The sequence below is a fragment of the Penicillium macrosclerotiorum genome, assembly GCF_028827735.1.
Source record: "Penicillium macrosclerotiorum strain IBT 26536 chromosome Unknown utg000006l_segment0_segment0, whole genome shotgun sequence".
In the NCBI taxonomy this organism is placed as follows: domain Eukaryota; kingdom Fungi; phylum Ascomycota; class Eurotiomycetes; order Eurotiales; family Aspergillaceae; genus Penicillium; species Penicillium macrosclerotiorum.
In genome coordinates, this window is record NW_026643085.1 from 4,239,139 (window position 1) to 4,257,696 (window position 18,558).

The window sequence follows — 18,558 nt, forward strand, 5'->3', positions numbered from 1 at the left end:
ATATAAATTGAGGATTATAGAGAGATCTATGACAGCAAGAAACAGTGTTTTGCTTTCCTTACTTGACGTTTATCTTCCTACCTAGTCGACAGGCTTTCTACCCTGTACAAGTAGTTACTCTCTAACACTTCGGCACTATATAGGCAGGGCCTATACGGATTCGAAGCGCTACCTTATTTACTATTCTAGTTATAAGGATAGATATCGGTATAAGCGAGAGTTCTACGCTTAAAGTAGTAGCTACTATTATTCGAAAGGCTCTACTAATAGTATATATAGCTTAATATTATAGTATAGCGAACGGCCGAGCAATTAGTTATTGTTTTGCTAATAACTACTATTATAGTTCAAACTAGCCTTACACACCTAGAAGAGCTTATAGAATAATAATTGCTTAGTAAAGTCTTCGCATAGTAAGCAGGGAAGCTCCCTATGTAGACCCTAATAGCGATTTTAATACCCGCAGGCTAGTAGAAGCCTTAGCGAGATTTTCTCTCGGTGATATTTGAAAAACAGCTTTTTATCTAGCTAGAAGCCAAGGTAGCGTTCCGCTTCCTTAGCTAGCTTAATCACGACGTCTTCACCGCTACCAGTTCCACTATTAAGGCGAAGCGGGGTGTATTCAGCACAGCGGAGCGGCCCCACAAAGTGGATCAATGCATATTTCTTGATATCAAAGACTGATGCATGGCGTAGAAGCTTAAATTAAAACGGGAGATAGTAGATACTCTAAATTAAAATATCCTAAAATTTAAACTTAATCGTACAAGGAAAAAGGCTTACAGTTAGCCTTAGAAAATCAATTATAGTAAGGTCTAGCGTCAAAATACTGCCTATACTAAAAGACTCTAGCCGCCTTGCAGTTAAGCTCACTACACCCGGTACTATAGGATAGGGGTTCTGCAAAGTTATAAATTTGTGCCTGAAGCCGTACGCGACGAATTATATAGGGGAGAGCAAGAGAGACACAGCAAAGGCAAGCGCAAAGTCACGTCGATAGGACTGGACCACTATATCCCCTATTAATATTAATATCCTACCCTTACAGTCTACCGTTCACAGGATAGATGTTTCTGCTTCTAAAGCGGCGGTTGACTTGACGGCTCTGAGCCCCCTCGAGATCCCGGGTTCAACAGACATAGCCGTGGAGGAGTACACTGAATAGCTAGTGTCGACTGTCGAAGGGGATACCGTCAAAGCCGCATTTCGACAAACGTGCGATGTGATGCTCTAGAACGGCCTTGATCTCGAGCAATTGTACAAGGACTAAGACCCAAAATTTTTCATCGAGAGAGGAATAAAAATTGGCATCGCACGTCAGTTCGTAGAGAATATCGCAAAATAGGTAAAGAAGGTGAAAGCAGTGCCTGTATATGAGATTGTTTGAGCCGGGCAGATGGTCATTAAGGCATCACGGCGTTTGGGCTTACAACATCAATTATTGCACAGAGTAGCTCCAGATTGTCAGATTTTATATAGCTGAATTTACGGTGTATCTGTCTTCGAAAATACATATATACGTATTCAATATGGTGCTGAATCTTCCCAAACGCCTGCCTCTTTATGCCCACAATCCTGGAGAACACAAGCTAAGGTGCCATATGATAGCAAGAAGTTGAGCCCTTTGCAGCAAAATCATGCACCATGGTCAACCATCCGAGCGCAATGGATGTAACAGACGATTTGTGATAACCGACCCTCAAAATATTAAAACTCTGGATTCTCTGAACAGTGTCCGACGTTCATTGATGACATAAATTGGGCAAACAGTTTTCCGAGAAAGCTGTGAAGGAAAATTTCGTATTGACAAAGGACGAGGATGAGCATCAGCGAACATAGATAATAATTGCGTTCTGACATAATATGGAGCTAAGTGTTTGAGACATCATCATAGTACTGTAGTTTATTCATCCGACGGTTTCATATCTCTTTCAGCATACAGAACATGGCCAGTATAGTGCCCCTCTTCATCATGATAGATATGAACCGGCTGGACTTTCTTGTTGTTGTATTGTTCATCGGTTGCTAATAATGCTGTAGCGTGGGCCTTGAGGTCGGTATGACTCGTGTGCGAGGGGTTTCTGCAATGGTAAGTTTTTGGAAGTAATGACCTCATGATATTGACATTTTGCTTACTTGAGGGTGGCGATGGTGAAATGCGCCAGGTCGGGCTTCTCCGTAGCTGTTTCAATGAGGGTCAGGGTACGATTACGTAGAATAGAGTTGCGAATTCTCTGGGTGAATTTAACAGCATGTCGAGGAATGGGGGACATGGTAGCCTCTGAGCTTAAAAGTTTTGTAGGATTAAATCAGTGTGCGAATCTCGTAGTAGCATCTCCCACGAGTAGCTGAGCATCATTATATATATTCTTCCCGTATATGCATAGGCTATTTTAGCGCCGCTATATTTGCGCTTCCCTAGGCTCAGGCATGGTGCTCCAATGGCCAGGACAACTTCTTCAAGAGTGCATAGGCGCTCGTTTCATACTGACACGTTGATTGACATGTGTGATGCTGACCAATCAATTGCCGCTTGAAAGTCTGGCTGCTTTTCAGATCATGTGATTGGCTATTCTTGCCACGTCATCTGCGTCCAGGGCGCGTGGGATATATTTGGACTCATGACGATTTGAACATTATCTGTACCGATAATATCGGTCCAGTATGAAGAACATCACCTGCTTTCTACCGAGGGGTATTGCTCACTTGAGAAGTTCTTGTATTTTCCACAAGCTTATGTCCACCAATGCCGACAAGAGTCCGATGGACCAGCCGACCTATACATCCCCTATTGATGCGGAGCCACTTCATCGCTACCGACAAGGCGGCTACCACCCAGTCACCTTAGGTGAATGCCTTAAAGCTGGAAGGTATAAGGTATTGCATAAATTAGGATGGGGTGGCTACTCGACAGTTTGGGCTGCGAGAGATCAAAGGTGATACGTACCAAATACAACGCGCGGTAGTCTCAGCTAATCAAAGTATACTCTTGCAGGACAGAGACTTACGTCGCTGTGAAGGTTTGTGTTGCAGAACGGGAGCATGATAGGGAGACGAGAGAACTCCAAACTATGAAAGAACTGGCATTTCATCTCCCTAGTCCGACGCATGTGGTGCAGTTGCTCGATGATTTCGACCTAATGGGCCCAAATGGGTTCCACAAATGCCTCGTTTATGAACTTTTGGGGCCGAACATTCCGGACGTAGTTGATGCTCATTTTTCCAGTGGGAGACTCCCTGGAAAGCTTGCTAAAATCATTGCCAAGCAAAGTCTTTCCGGGCTTAATAATTTGCACCAACGGAAAATTGGACACGGAGGTACAGTAACTTATTCCCTTTGGCAAAAATAGGACACTTCTCACCTAACATAGATTTGCACACACGCAATTTGGCCTTCACTATGCCTTGCTTAGATAAGGTGTCCGAAGACGTTCTCTTTGAGATTTTAGGAAAACCTGAAATAGGCCGTATCCAGAGGCATGATGGGAAAGACCTTGAGCTCGGCATGCCGGAGTATATCGTGAAGCCCACCTCATATCGGACACGTTATTGGAAGTCGAGTCAGTCGATCAAAATAATTGACTTCGGAGAATCATTCTTATGTACTGCTGCTCCTCACACGTTGCACACACCTTTATCAGTTCGAGCACCCGAAGTTTTATTCCAGGATCAAATTGATTATCATGTTGACCTGTGGAGTATGGGCTGCATGGTACGTGAAATGATGGAAGGTCTTAGCGCTATACACGGCTAAATTGTGGATTATGACAGCTCTTTGAACTTTTTACCGGCCAGCCACCTTTTGACACCTTTCTATTAACACCCCCAATACTCATCGGTCAAATGCAAGAGATGGCGAGTGATAATCTACCTAAAAGATGGCGAGAGATATGGAATACGATGAATAAAGGGGACGACGTGACTGCGGAAAGCTCCGGGCCTAACCTGCAAGAATGGCTGGAAGAAGTGTATTTTGATAGCCGCAGGACCCCTGATCTCACAAGAGAGGATATAACGAGGCTGGGAGAAATCATTGGAAGGTTATTGTGTTTTGAACCGTCGGCAAGAGCATCAGCGACACAGATTCTCGACGACCCTTGGTTCAATAAGTAGGCTAGGCTGACTCTGTGAGGACCTTGGCCCTAGCCTAGGCCTAACAGCTTCCTAAGACTTGTTTGATCGTTAACTCTCTAGTCTCTATACTTACTACTATATTATCCTAGAATATTTTCTTAGCCTATACTAAGATATTAGATAGATTATAGGTATTATCTGTCATATGATATTACACCATGAGGCTATTCCCAACTCAATGCCCTGGGTGTTAGTTCGATACCTTATTAGTTAGGCTTCATTATAATAGCCCTATTTCTCCCTAATATAGATGTATAACCTATAAGGCCCTAAGGGTTCGGTGCCCTTCTATTAGGGATTCGTGAACCTCTCTTCCCTATAGCCTTTGCTTACCTCTATTATATATAGGCTACGTTAGACCGTATATTATAATATAATCTATCGTCTTTGCTTGGTTATATAGAAAAAGTGTTGAAGCTTGTACATGAATTAAGGATTATAGAGAGATCTATAATAGCAAGAAACAGTGTTTTGCTTTCCTTACTTAACGTTTATCTTCCTACCTAGTCGACAGGCTTTCTACCCTGTATAAGTAGTTACTCTCTAACAGGGCCCGGGCTCCGGGCCCACGAAAGCCCATAAAAGCCCATTTTTGCATAAAAGCAAGGTCTTGGCGTTCATAAAATAGCTTACTCATCAGAATTACATACTAACGTATTCCACAAGCGAGCCGCGCACACAAGCGAGCCGCGCACCCTACCAACCACTACTCTTTGAAAACACTATTTTTCCACCACAACACTAGATATTCATTCAAACTATTTAGTAGGGCACTGGTTAATCCTATGCCCTATAGTATTACATTTAGAACACCGAAACACCCGCTTGGTAGTAGGCTTAGCGCCCTCGGTAGGCTGCTGAGCAAGCTCTGTATCATCGTTTTGAATAGCTTCAACGCTTACTGGCAGCGTTGAAACTAGTGATATAGATTCGCCGACCGTAGAACCTTCCTGTCTAGCTATCTGGCGAGTAGAACGTTTGCGTTTTTGACGCTTCTTCTCGTTGGAACGGCGTAAATCCTTTACTTCCTGTGCTAGAAGCGCTCCGTTATGCATCGCTAATTGGCACCCTTTGATCAATTGATCTAGCGCTCGCTGACTAGGGCTTCCTGGCGACCGCGAGCGCCTATATAGTAGAGCTTTGATAGATGAAGCTTGCTTGCTAAGCTGCTTAATCGTATAAGGCGTAGTAGGCACGAAAGCACTACTCCTACTACTAGGCCTACTAGTAGTAGGTGTTAGTGTTTGAAGCGATATATTAAGCTTCGATAGGACTCGCTCGGTATCTAGCGGAACTAGGCCGGCGCTAGCAAAGCTTAATTAAATCGTGCTAGGTAGGAAGGCTTCCTGGCGTGCTAGGGCGTAGGATTCTAGGAAGTCGAGCTTATTAATATAGTTATAGCCGAAGCGGGTTTAGGCCTCAATTAAGCGACCGTATAAGCGTTTTAGGATAGCAAAACATCCTATATCTAGCGGTTGTAGAAGATGCGATGAATGCGGTGGTATACAAAGTAGTATAACGTTGTTTTGCTAGCAGATTTGGTCGAATTGTGGTGTTAGATAACTACTATGACTATCTAGTATCAACAAGCGATATTTGCCTTACGTACGACTAGTAGTTGCTGGTATAAAGAGCTTCTCTAGCTAACGTAGGCCTATATCATCGGTAGTCTAACCGTTTAGTGATATTTCAAATCGCTAATCACTAGGAAGGTTATTAAACCAGCTTTGAATATAAACCTTCCCTTTGAATACTATACACGGCGGAAGCGAGTAGCCGGTTGCTGATATAGATTCAATTGTTGTAACCTACTCCCGATTTCCTGGTTGTAGAAGAGCTTTCCGACCGTATAGATCCTTCCGTGTAACGACTCTACTAGTCGCTATCAAGCCATTTGCAAAGCCGGTTTTATTAAAGTTATAGATATCGTTAGGAAGGATACCGTTATCGTTGATTGTTGATTCAACAAGCCTAAACCACGCGCGTAGGCTTGCTGGGTCTTCGTTTTGCGCACGTTGATAGTCGTAGCGTCTAGAGAATCGTGTGCAGAGCTCTAGTCGACGCCTAATATAATTAGAAGCCTAATTTACACCTATAGTAGAAGGTGTAGTATCACCGCGTGATACTAGTAGAAGATTTGCTATATCTCGAATATGCGAAGGCCTAGGAGATGCTCCTCGCTTATCTAGCGATAGTATCCACTAGCAAAGCGAATCCTCTTCTTCCTGTGTCAATTTATGACTATTTGCGCGTGTTTCCTGGCGATTTAGAGCGCCTTTCATACGGTCGCGAAGCGTGCTCTGTGGCACGTTATAAATAGCTGCTGCTTTGCGTATAGATAGGGTAGGATCCTTTTGAATAGCAGCAATTGCAAATAGTATCCTACCCTCCCTATCTGGCGATTTTGAGCGCTTTTCAGAACGTTTTGGTGGCATAGTGTGTGGTGGAAGATAGTAGGTAGAAGATGGAAGACGCGTTTTCGATAGGGTGCGCGGCTCGCTTGTGTGCGCGGCTCGCTTGTGGAATACGTTATATATTTTATGTAGTCACGACATAATACTATATTTGCTTTTTCTAGAGCCCACAAAAAGCCCATAGGCCCACTATGGGCCTAAAGGCTGAGCCCACAGCCCACCGTGGGCCTAAGGACCGGGCCCAAAGCCCAACCCATTCGTGGGTTGGGTTGGGTTGGGCTCGGGCCCGTGTGGGCTTTGGCGATGTCTAGGACTGGTTGGTCACTATTAGGCGTGACACTAGTGCAAGTGTCTAAATTCTATAGGGGCCAGCGATATTAGATATTACCAGCGTATACTTAGGAAGGTATTCTTCTATCTCGCATCTTTAAAGGGTCAACGGATGCCTTGCTCTTCGAATCGTTTATCAAGCAGCTGCTTCAACATTATAGAAGATAGCCGGAACGAAAAGTCCGTGCTTGTTATAGACAATGCATCCTTCCACTATTCGGACCGAGTTAAACAGTTATGCTCTGATGCAGGTGTCAGGTTGCTGTATCTCCCACCTTACTCTCCAGATTTCAATCCCATAGAGGAATTTTTTGCCGAGCTGAAGGCTTACATCAAGAAAACTTGGCCAAGTTTTGAAAAGGATCCCGACCAAGGGTTCCATGCCTTCCTTCGGCAGTGCGTCCATAATATTAGTGCAAAGCAGCAGAGCGCTGAAGGCCATTTCCGCCATGCAGGTTTAACGATAGAGAAGATGTGATTGGCCGCCATTCCAGGAAGCGAGGCCTGTGCAATAAATAGTACAAGCCAGGTCACATGTAATCCCCCCTCCCAATTTATTCAATCTCGCTCCTGTTTGCCTCAAATGGTGTTTCAATGTGGTCGGGGCATGGGAAGATAGTGCCAGGGGCTATTTCCGGTATGATGTCGTTGGCGCGAGGAGGAAAGCGTGGAGGGCCACTTTCCGGCACGCCGGCGTGACTATAGAACAGGCAGGGCATGGCTACAGCAGAATTCGATGTCAATTCCATCTGTAAACTCAGAATGGGTGTCCTGAAGAGTTAATAGGAAATCGGGGTATATTTAGAGAAAAATGAAGGCTCTCCATCTCTCGAAGAAGATTTTGGGAAGTTCTCTCAGGCGTTAGGATTGTAGGCTGGGACTGGTCATTTTACGGTCTTATGAATGACAAGCGCTTTCGGAATCCTCTTAAATTTTCTGTGCGAAACGCAAGGTATACAGTAGTAGTTCATTTTCACCTCACTCTCTCCTGGCTTGATTTCGGGAAGATAAATCCGAAATGCGCCAATCCTGTTCGAGGTTACCGCTCTATTACTTGTACCTTTAGTAATTATGATATGTACACGCCAGCCATCGTAGCACTGTAATGATACATCTAAGGCGGGGGTTATGGAGACTATTAGCATTGTTGTGTGTTATCTTCCAGTATGTTACAGAGCATCAAGTTAAGGAAGATATGGCAGTAAGAGTATCGAACAACTTCGATCAACCGTCGGTTACGGATAGTAAGCGTCAGTCCCGGATACAGATGCCGTATATAATTTGCCGAGGTCACTGATCCTTGGAAAGCTTGGGAAGGCTTCAAATGGCCTGATTTGATGCACCTGCCGTCCCTGTGAGCTCTGATGCTTTGCATGGTTTGAAATAGTAGCATTCCGCTAGTGATGAGTGCGGATAAAAGTAGACCGCTTAGTTGCCGCAACTGACCGCCCGCCACTGACGTTCTCCATCGACGGCCGTCCATTTGAAAATGATCGTCCAGTCACCCTGGATGAAAACAGACATGCCATGTCGTTTCGTATGAGGATCATCGGACCTACTGTACTATTCCCTCGGGAATGGTCGACCATTCCACGCTTTTCGTCCGTGCGCCCCATAGTTAAGGCTCCGGGCGACTGCAGCGACCTGGTCGGCCATTACGCCCCACTAGTGGATCCTCGCGAGCTAATCCGGCGCGACCTCTAAAACCCCCTAATTTGATCTATCGTCTATCCTCTATCGCGCGCGATATTAGGAGGAGAAAAAGCAAAGCGCGTTCCGGCACGCGGCCGGACGCGTTTATAGAGTAGGCCGGGAGGGAATATCCTCTCTATTTAGCTGTCGATGAAATCTTTATCTTATTAGCGACTTTCGCTATACTCGAATCACAACTATCGTATTCTACGATATTATCCCGCTATCTAGGATCCTCCCCGGAATAGCCTTACCTTCCTCTCTATCTCGACTAGGGGGAATATATAGCGATCTGTACTCTCTGTCGATACGCGATCCTAACTAAGAGCTCCTAGGCTAGCGTTCACTTCCGTAAAAAACATTAGATCCCTAGAAGCTAACGGGACGGCCTCGATCTATATCTTTATTAGTATTACTTTAAGAGCGGAAGCCTCGCGACGTGTTAGAGAATAACTACTTGTACAGGGTAGAAAGCCTGTCGACTAGGTAGGAAGATAAACGTCAAGTAAGGAAAGCAAAACACTGTTTCTTGCTATCATGGATCTCTCCATAATCCTCAATTTATGTACAAGCTTCAACACTTTTCCCACATGACCAAGCAAAGACGATGGATCACATTATAACATGCGGTCTGACGTGGCCCCCATGTGATAGAGGTAAGCAAAGGCTACAGAGAAGAGGGGTTCACGAATCCCTAATGGAAGGGCACCGAACCCTCAGGGCCTTGTAGGTCATGCATCCATGTTGGGGAGAAGTGGGGCTGTTATGACGAAGCCTGACCGGTAAGGTGTCGAACTAACACCTGAGGCGTGAAGTTGGGAATAGCTCCACGCTGCAATATCATATGACACTGAGGGTCGCTGAGGGTCACCCGCATCAGGGTAGGCGAGGGTCGCGGGTCGGGTGACCCTCATGAGGTTTGGACCCGACCCTCGCGAGGGTCGGGTCGAGGGTCTGAGTCTTGGACCCTCGCGAGGGTCATGCCGAGGTCTATCTAAAATTCCTCAGCTGTTTTATAGGGCTATACAGACCTTTTTTCAAACGGAAGACATTTAAGTTGGGAGAGTGTTGATAGAAATAAAAATCTCTTAAAACCAATCATCTATTACACTTCAAGCGCCCGGCACCGTAGAAACCAATTGCTGGTCTCAGAACCTGGTGGTCCCGCAAACGTCCGCCTCTAGTGGGAAGTAATCCAAGATGATATTGGGACTGATAGCTGCACCTCATGGAGAGTTTCTGTGAAAGCCACTAAGCCTATAATGCCGTTCGACCCTCTCGTTCGCGTGGCTGCTCAGCAAGAGCAGTACGTCCTGCATTCATCCTCTGAGAACGCAAGGAGGGGGTTTCTCGAACTTTGTGAAGCTGACTAACAATACATTGGACCATCCTTGTTGCTATATCGACCCAACACTGGTTGTTCTAAGGGAATAGTTCATCACTTAGATTCTTTTGGATGTCTTGGGTCCCTCGTTATTGCGAGATTAGTCAGCGATGAGATGGTGAAACGGCCTAACGAATATGACGTTTTGCGAGCGTTGGTCGGCATTGTGCGAAAGATTCTAACGTAAGATTACTAAGTGGAGAGTATCTAGAAGAGAATTTCCGCTGCGCGTCTTGCATTATACGAAATTGAAGCGTCCTATTTTATTTTCTAATTTCGTCACAAAGGTTCTGGTCCCTACCACACTACTCCAAAGTGGAGAAAGGAGTACTGTAACAGAGAACTAATCATACGTTGCATTTCCATAGCTCATAAGCCGTGTTCGATCTAGTACCAACTGAAGTCATCTAGAGCAACACGCAGACGACTTCTTCGAAGATGGAATCTGCTAGTCTCGTCACTATATTCTCTCTTTTAGCTTTGAACGTATTGATCGTCGTTTCGAAATATTGGCTCGTAATTCCTCTCGGTTATGACTACGAAATTATCTATGTACCCTTTTTGAAAACTCCTATGTTGTTTGACTCTCCTCCCGCTATAGGAGAACCTGATTGAGCAATTTAAGTATAGTCCCATTTCCGGCAGCTGCGATACTTCAGAAATATTGAAGCCGGAGTAGATACCCTAAGGAACAAATTCTGTAATTTGATGGGACAATTTTCTCTCTGGCCTATCTTTCGTAATCTGGTGTATTATGCGAACTGTATCGGCTTCCGAGTTATCTTCGTCTGGCTTTTGCTCGTCGTCCTCGTCGACAACAATGGAACTAGCTCTAGTTGATCCATTTGAGCTATAGTAGTCATAACCGTATCGGACATACTGTAGCATTAGGTGTAAACTGAGAAACCTATTGGTCGTTTAGCTTTGTGAATATATTGATCAAGCAGAAAATAGCCGTAGCATATTTTGAACTCAATCTTCTTACCTCAGATACTGCAAAGGGTTTTATATTCCAAGCACAAAGCTGCTGTTCTGCTAGATAGGGCTGATCAGTTATGGGGGAACGGTGAACGTGAAGGTCATATATAGGGGTGTTAAGGGTTCGGCTCATTATAACCTCCCAGGACCGCGGGTTATTGTAGCTTGATTGATTGATTGATTGATTGATTGATTTATTCATAGACTATCCCAGCCGCCCAATTAGCAGCTATGCAGCGCGTTCAACTATCAATACATGCCTTCCTGCTTCCTGCATTCGAAAATGAGTCGCTCTGACCAAAGTGACCTCCTTCTCCTGCTTCCTGCAGTTACACCATATTCATAGTTATAATATTTGTTCTGTATCCATGACTAGTTAGACCTTTCCTGCCCCTTTCTGCTTCTGTTTGACAAAATCACTCGTCTGCGGTAAGTTGAGCACCGTGGATGGGCTGCCGGTAGGGCCCATCCTGTAGAGACTGCAGTGGTTCGTTCTGTACAGTATGTTTGGAGGTACGCTACATTGAGTGCCAATGTTACCGTATGCGTGTGGTAGTGGAAGTGTTTGTGGCTTGCCCGTTGATGTGTTCTAGGTCCGTGTTGATTTGTGGCCACGTAGATGTTTCGTGACAGGAAGACGTGTCTGACGCGCGTCTTGGCACGAAAATCTGTTGGGACGCAAGTCAACTGTGAAGTTGCAAAATACTATAAGGATAGAATTGAATCTCTGAACTGTTGGTGGTGTTGTTGGTGTCGTTGTTATTGCGGTGTCCAAATGTTGAGCCCATGAACCAACCATCTCTGCCCTGAGCCCAGCGTGTCATCATTCATCTCCAAACCGTAACCGTTGTCGGGCAGGACGGACGGAGTGACAAGATCCGTTCTCCATCGTGGGGGTGGACGTGTGAGGGGGCACGACTTCCTCTCTGTACTGGTTCTGTGAGGTTGGGTGTTTCGTGAGGTTCGGAGACTCGGTTTTCGGCGCGTCAGCGCGTCGTGAAACGGGGGAAGATCGCGTTGTTGAGCTCCTCCTGGCACTCAGAGACAGCCAAACTGTTTCTCTGAGAGTTCCCAGCGGGCACCACGTGGAGGTGGGAGCTCGTCGCCCGCCCTGGGAGGTATACCTGTAGAACGTCAAATGAACCACCAAAAAGGTGGTTTTATTGTGAAGGAAAGTAGATTAAGGATTGAAAAAAGTAGCTGGCTAACGTTCCCGGGCTTTCCGCTTTGGATAAGTACAATTTTGGAATACTCTGTTATAGGATCAAACATTTCTGGTTGCGTGACAGGAAAGTGAACTCCTGCCGACTAGGTAGGCACCTGTTCAGAGGCCCTAAAATTAGAAGCGTGTTATACGAGATAGCTACAGTACATTATATCTCGCGTGTAGCAGACTCGTACAAATTAGCAAGTTAAGCCGACAGATTCATAGAGGAGAAAGCAATAAATAGAAAGCATTAAATCCTTTCGGCTATATCTTCCACGGTATCCTTATTAGGCGGAGAGCGGTTGGGGAGGCAACACATAACTTATTCAGTTGGAAAAACGAAAAGGGCTTATTTCCGAGGTCGAGAATCGGCCGCAATTTTAGGATTGAGCGGATCGAAGTATCGCCCGCACTATAGTATTTTATTATGCTGTCGTCGTACGTTACTTGCAATATAGTCCCGAAATTCGTTCCGCAAAGTGCTAGCACGAAGATTATAAACTAAATTTTCTAATAAATTTGTATATAGCCGGCATAGCTACGGTGTTTTTGTTCCCTATGCAGTAAGAAGAGGTAGAAGGCGCTTCGATGAACGAGTAATCGATGTATGTATTATCCGATGAGGGTTTCCTAAGGCTGAGCTTCGCCGTTGTTATAGCCCCTCTACAGCGAGGCAATTAAGCGAGGAGTATTTTTTACAGCGCTGGGTTCTAAGTATTCCTACGTATATTGGCGGGATGCACGGCAGGACATGTGGGTCCTCGCGGTATCCAATAGCTTCTCCTCGACAGATTCCAAACATAGAGACCTAATCTATATAGAGCCGATAGATTGCAATAGTATCGGTAAGATTCCGCGCATCTCCTGGCGCGCTGTATACCAGGAAGATGTTGGCCAGAGCTCAATATGATGTAGCCCAGCCGCATCCAACCTTTTCTATGGTACTGGACTTCATGGAAACACCATTGCAGCCTTTAGTGTCGATGGAAACCGGGGAGGTCCATCCAAGATTCCCGCACAACGTGATTTCAATTTTTCTCCTCACGTCTGATGAATTAGATGCGCTAGCATACCATTATCATCAAGTTTTACCTGGCGGGCAGTGGACCAATCAATATCCTTGCTGGATGGCTCCGTGGATTGGCTGCCCCGAGAGGGAGACTTTGACTCTCGGTGCTAAGAGATTTCGCTTCAGTCAATTTATTGGGCTTCAGGTGAAAGAGCCTGGATCGTACAGCGTCGACCAGTGTTCGTGGATAGTGGCAAACTTGCTCATAGCATTGATATCCCGCGAATTGGCTATTGGCTATTCACCGGGATCTCGGGCGAGGAATGACAACTGAGATCTAATAGTGGAATATAGTACTATACCTGTTGCTATGCAGAAAGGAGAGATAATATGAATATGCCTACATAGGCGGCCTCCTGAGGTATACCAAGCGATCCGAAAACGATGGCAATATTGAGGAGGGGATTCTGATGGCCACTTGGAGCTTGAAAAAGGAGTATTTGGATATGAAAGATATAGCGTACATCGTGGAGGCCTGAACTGAGCTTATTGTAATCGTAGGATCAGTTTTTGAGTTGGTTTGCCATCATTGGCCGAGAGTTAGCTAATCCGGCCATCCTCCCAGAGAGTGTTTATAATATGGACGAGACGGGAGTTCTTCTCAGTGTTCTCAACTCCCTTAAGGTGCTCGTCAGCAAAGACGATTTGAGAAAGCATCGAGGGACCACGGTGAAGCGGACCCTGATCACGGCGATAGAATACATATCCGCCGATGGTCAGTCTCTGTATCCTCTTGTCATCTGGCCGGCCGCCACTCATCGTAGTTCGTGGACTACTCATACTACTCCCGGATGGGATTTTGTCTGCTCCAAGACCGAATCGAAGGCCCGACTTGATAGCTCGCTGCCTAGAGTACGTTCGTATCATACTCCTTCTCGAAATGAACCTTTCTAGTGTCTACAGTATCTCTAATCCTATACAGTAGTATTCGAAATCAGTTATACCTCTTCACTCTTTTGACTTGATTGTCGGAAACTAATCCCGAGAGCTGCAGAGTTCTGATTGGATACCATTAGCACCCCGGGCTTCCAGACCGCTTGCCGAAAGAGTATCTGTAACTTACATTTACCCCTATAAGACACGAGGAAAACCGTGCTAGCACGATGACTAGTATCGATTTAGCCGAGCAAATACCTATACCGTTTTGCCAGTCAAATAGAGCGGTGCTCTAATAGGGGCTAGCGTTTCCCGGATATAATTTCCGGGAAACAAGTCAAGAGAGTATAGAGGTATAACTGATTTCGAATACTACTGTACAATATTAGGCTATATTCTTATAGTAAGCTGCCGAATAAAGAACCACACTATAATCTTAAAGCTCGGATACTTATAGATTTCTATTCAGAGTTGTAAAGTTTATTGAGGATTTGATTTAGAATTATCAGCTCGACTTTTTCAAAGTTGAAATATCTCCTAGCTTTGTTATCCCTATTATCGAGGTTGAAAGGATACTAATATTAACTCAAAAGTCTCAAAAAACGTATGAACTGCTCCTAGACCGATGACTCAAAAAAAAATGAGTTAGCTCCTTATCGTATAGTATCACTTACCATATTCTGTGAAGTATATAATGTGGGCCGCAAGATTTTATTTCTACAATAGCGCACTCGAGAAAGATGTTATGAATAGATAAAGTCAATATATTGTCTATCCGACCGATGCTTTGGTAGAGGGTCCCTACCTTCTTTCCGCCTAAGGATGAATCTATTTATATTCTTAATCCCTCTCGGGACTCTTCTTCACGCCCATCTGACGATTCTAGATCCACCACCCTACGGCAAAGACACATTAAACAACTCTCCCCTCGCTGCGGATGGAAGTGACTTCCCGTGTAAGCTGCGACCAAATGGCTTTCAAATGCCTCCTGAAGAAGCCATTTACCACCCTGACGGAAACTATGATATCAAACTACAGGGGAGCGCAACTCATGGCGGTGGCTCCTGTCAAGTAAGCTTGACGAGCGATCGGCCCCCTACTAAAGATTCGGAATGGAAGGTTATCAAATCATACGAAGGGGGCTGCCCGGCGGATGTTTCAGGAAACATGGATGGTGGACCTTTGTCTGATAATCCTCTCCGCCTGTCTTTCCAAATTCCCAAAATTATGAGCCCCGGCAAATATACCTTGGCGTGGACTTGGTTTAATCGCTTAGGCAATCGGGAGATGTACATGAACTGTGCGCCTATCACTATAGTTTCGGAATCGTCCGAGAGTGTCTCTGAAAGCCGGCCAAACAGCTTGTCTTCCTTTCCGCCATTGTTTATTGCCAATATTAATGGGTGTCTTACAAAAGAGAATGTCGATATTCGCTTCCCTTCTCCAGGTAATAACGTCCAAGTGAGCGAAGACCTGCACTACGCTGCGGATCAAAACGAACCAGCATGTCTCGGAGGCCCTTCTTTTACTTCTCCTTCGACTACGGCTAGGGCCTATTCAATCACTTCTTCGAGGGAGGCTTGGAGGACGATGTCGGCGACGATACTAGTTGCGACCACAATTTCTCCTGCGTCGCTCTGTCATCGCTGGTAAGGTTCAGATGGGCTCAGAGATCTAAGCGTATAGTGGCAGCTCGGAACTTATCCCTCGCGAATGCGTGGCACTGAGCTCCAGTGTCACTATACGAATATGTGATCCTGACTAGCTTATCATGATACATAGCCAGGTCTATTTAAATATAACTTCTATGTTATCAATATGGGAACATCTTTCTATAAGTCTAGTTTCCTATTTTCCATACAGTCACTTAAAGCTCATGTTCTCGAAGGACATTCTGTGGACCTTTTAGCTGGCACAGTCCTATATCTTCAAACTCTTTCATTTTTCTCTTTCCCCCTGATATAGGTAGATAGCCACTTGCTGACATTTTTGTATGAAATCTTGCTTCCACGTTATTGTGCCAGTATTACCAAGAGAACAGGACGCGTGCTGAGTAAGCCTCTACCTGGACCTATATGCTATCAAACCTTATAGATATAAAAGATCACTCTTAATATAAGACAATAAGCTCTTGGAGCCATTGAACTCCGCAGGCTATAGAGTGCTATGGTATATTCCCTTCGGGCTTGTTCAAAAGGTTGTTCGTTAGGGCAGAATCTGTAACAGCTCTTTAACTATACAGTGCAATACAAGAATGTACTGTAAGTGGTGGCTGCCGAGGGCTATCAAAAGATAGCCCTGGGTAGGGGCCTGAGTCGATTTACGGAGCCAAAGAACGACACCGAAGTGATAATATTCTCTCAGTAAACCTTTCTGTTTTGAAGTTGTGAGTAAAGGAGGCGTGCATTTACTCGAGGGACCGCAGAACCTGAAGGGAGAATCAATCCTCCTGGTCAGCACTTTGTTGGCTCGAGATGCCGGACGCATATCTGTGCTGCGAACAGAAAACGGAGACATTTCCTGATGAAATAATAGCACAAACGAGGGAAAGCTAGATTTTGACTCTACTATAAAATTTGAGGATTATTTATTTCAACACAGACCTCAGAAATAGTTGGAATGACAGGAGTCGGAGTTACACAAAAGGCAAGTATCTTCAAGAAGATTCCGTGACATTACAAGCAGAAATAAACATAGAGAGCTGTACTCTACTATCTAGCTCTATGTTTAAGTAATTGATTTTATTTACATGTGAAGAGATATAATTAGCCAAAGATTCCATCCAAAATACCTAAACTCAAAGAAATTCCTCGAGAAGTCTTCGACCATATCGTGGAAAGACTGTCGCCTAACTATGCAAAGAAATTAGCCGATGCTCTCTTCTACGGCGAAAAACAAGCAAACATATTATGGAGAGTGATCTTCAAAAGCGATGAATGGATAAATAAGGCATTCAGCCTAGGAGCCTGTCCTGTTTTGATTAGCCCGACCTTAGATGCGATTGGAAAGCCTGGCTACAAGGGTTCGCAGCGTTATCACGTTCTTTTATCGATGAATGATTGGGGTGGAGATCTTCAATATTCCCAGAACCTTCTATTTGACTCTCTTCGGGAAGGGTATCGCTACAACAAGGTAAAGCACAAAATCATTCTCCCGGAAACAATGTTCACAAACCCTGATAAGTTACGCAAAATCAAAAATCCCCGAAATTATACTCCATATAGAAGATATGATACAATGTGGAGAGTCTATTCAACTCTCGAAGAGGACTTTGCAGAGACTATTCGTCAAAAGGACAGTGCTGACAAAGTATTCATTTGCCTCCGAGAAGAAGATCTGGGATATACAGAGCCCCCATATTGTCGGTATAGGAGGGTCTCTATCGAAACGAAGCTAGATCAGTCCGATTTGCACTATGTATCTTGTTTGTGACAAGAAAAGATGGCAGACTATTTTGGAGATATACAAATGTCCTCCGGTGAAGGCGATCCCTAGTGCTGGAAAGACAGGTGACATTGTGCGCTGGGAAAAAGACTAGGTGTACGATAAGTGAGAATATAGTGGGATTATTTCCACCTATGAGTGAATGCTACAGTATTGTTATTATATTATCATTTAAAATCACCCGCTCAAATTCGAGTGGAATTATAGCTTAGTTCTCTCTAACAAGGAAAAGGAATAGCCAGAATTCATCTTTGTTTCGGTGTAGGCATGTCTGCGGATTAACAGAGGCCTTGAAGGCGCATCGATAGGCGAGGTATTTTATTCAAGTATTGTACCTTTTACAAAGACAAAGGTTGGCCTGCAGGCGAACTGTTCGATCTGTTTTCGGTTGCTCAGCATACTACTGTATTATATATGGATTAAGAGATCAGATAACAAAATAAGGGACCTTCCTTCCCGCTATTCTAACAGGGCGCTCGTCCAACCATGATATCTACATCATATCAGTGTTCCATGATCAGGGCCCTACTCCACAACCGCTAATTAGTTCTATGATTGCTGGACCCCCCTTCCATACGGAGCCCTCTTCCATACGGAGCCCTCTTCCATACGGAGCCCTCTTCCCTACGGAGCCTTCTTCCCCATGGAGCCCCTTCCCTGTGGAGCCCCTTTCCCTGTGGAGCCGTCGTTTGGGCTGGAAATTTTGGGGTTTCGACAAACGATGTCCAACGAGCAAGGATACGGTTCTGAACCACCAAAAGGCCATGAAAGGTACGTGCTTTGTGTGAAACTAGGCGACAGTACAGTGACACGATTTTGTCCGTCAGGCCTCCGCCAATAAAACGCCGGTATACTGAGCTGTATAGATTGCTTTAGAATATTCCAAGCGGCGAGGTCTTGCTGTTATAGTTTGCGACGATGAAAACCAACACCTAGAAATAGAAAAAAGACCGCGTACTCCAATCTTTTCGCCAACCCTGGGTACTCCTGTAAGCAAAGGCAACACACAGTAGTTAATGTTATTTTTCCG

The 18,558-nt window shown here is 44.9% G+C and overlaps 4 protein-coding genes across 4 annotated transcripts; 2 read left to right on the forward strand and 2 right to left on the reverse strand.

The window, feature by feature from the left end:
- Positions 1–1,903: 1,903 nt before the first annotated feature.
- Positions 1,904–2,273, reverse strand: N7462_006812 (uncharacterized protein; the record flags this gene model as incomplete). Its single annotated transcript, XM_057078530.1, has 2 exons — positions 1,904–2,081; positions 2,137–2,273. The coding sequence occupies 2 exons, from the start codon at positions 2,271–2,273 to the stop codon at positions 1,904–1,906; spliced, it is 315 nt and encodes a 104-aa protein (XP_056934110.1).
- A 391-nt stretch (positions 2,274–2,664) lies between these two features.
- On the forward strand, positions 2,665–3,350 carry N7462_006813 (uncharacterized protein; the record flags this gene model as incomplete). Its single annotated transcript, XM_057078531.1, has 2 exons — positions 2,665–2,936; positions 2,996–3,350. The coding sequence occupies 2 exons, from the start codon at positions 2,665–2,667 to the stop codon at positions 3,348–3,350; spliced, it is 627 nt and encodes a 208-aa protein (XP_056934111.1).
- Positions 3,351–3,400: 50 nt separating this feature from the next.
- Positions 3,401–4,113, forward strand: N7462_006814 (uncharacterized protein; the record flags this gene model as incomplete). The annotated part of the gene is made up of 2 exons (XM_057078532.1): positions 3,401–3,712; positions 3,772–4,113. The coding sequence occupies 2 exons, from the start codon at positions 3,401–3,403 to the stop codon at positions 4,111–4,113; spliced, it is 654 nt and encodes a 217-aa protein (XP_056934112.1).
- A 9,635-nt stretch (positions 4,114–13,748) lies between these two features.
- On the reverse strand, positions 13,749–13,967 carry N7462_006815 (uncharacterized protein; the record flags this gene model as incomplete). Its single annotated transcript, XM_057078533.1, has 1 exon — positions 13,749–13,967. One exon carries the CDS (start codon positions 13,965–13,967, stop codon positions 13,749–13,751), a length of 219 nt encoding a protein of 72 aa, XP_056934113.1.
- Positions 13,968–18,558: the final 4,591 nt, after the last annotated feature.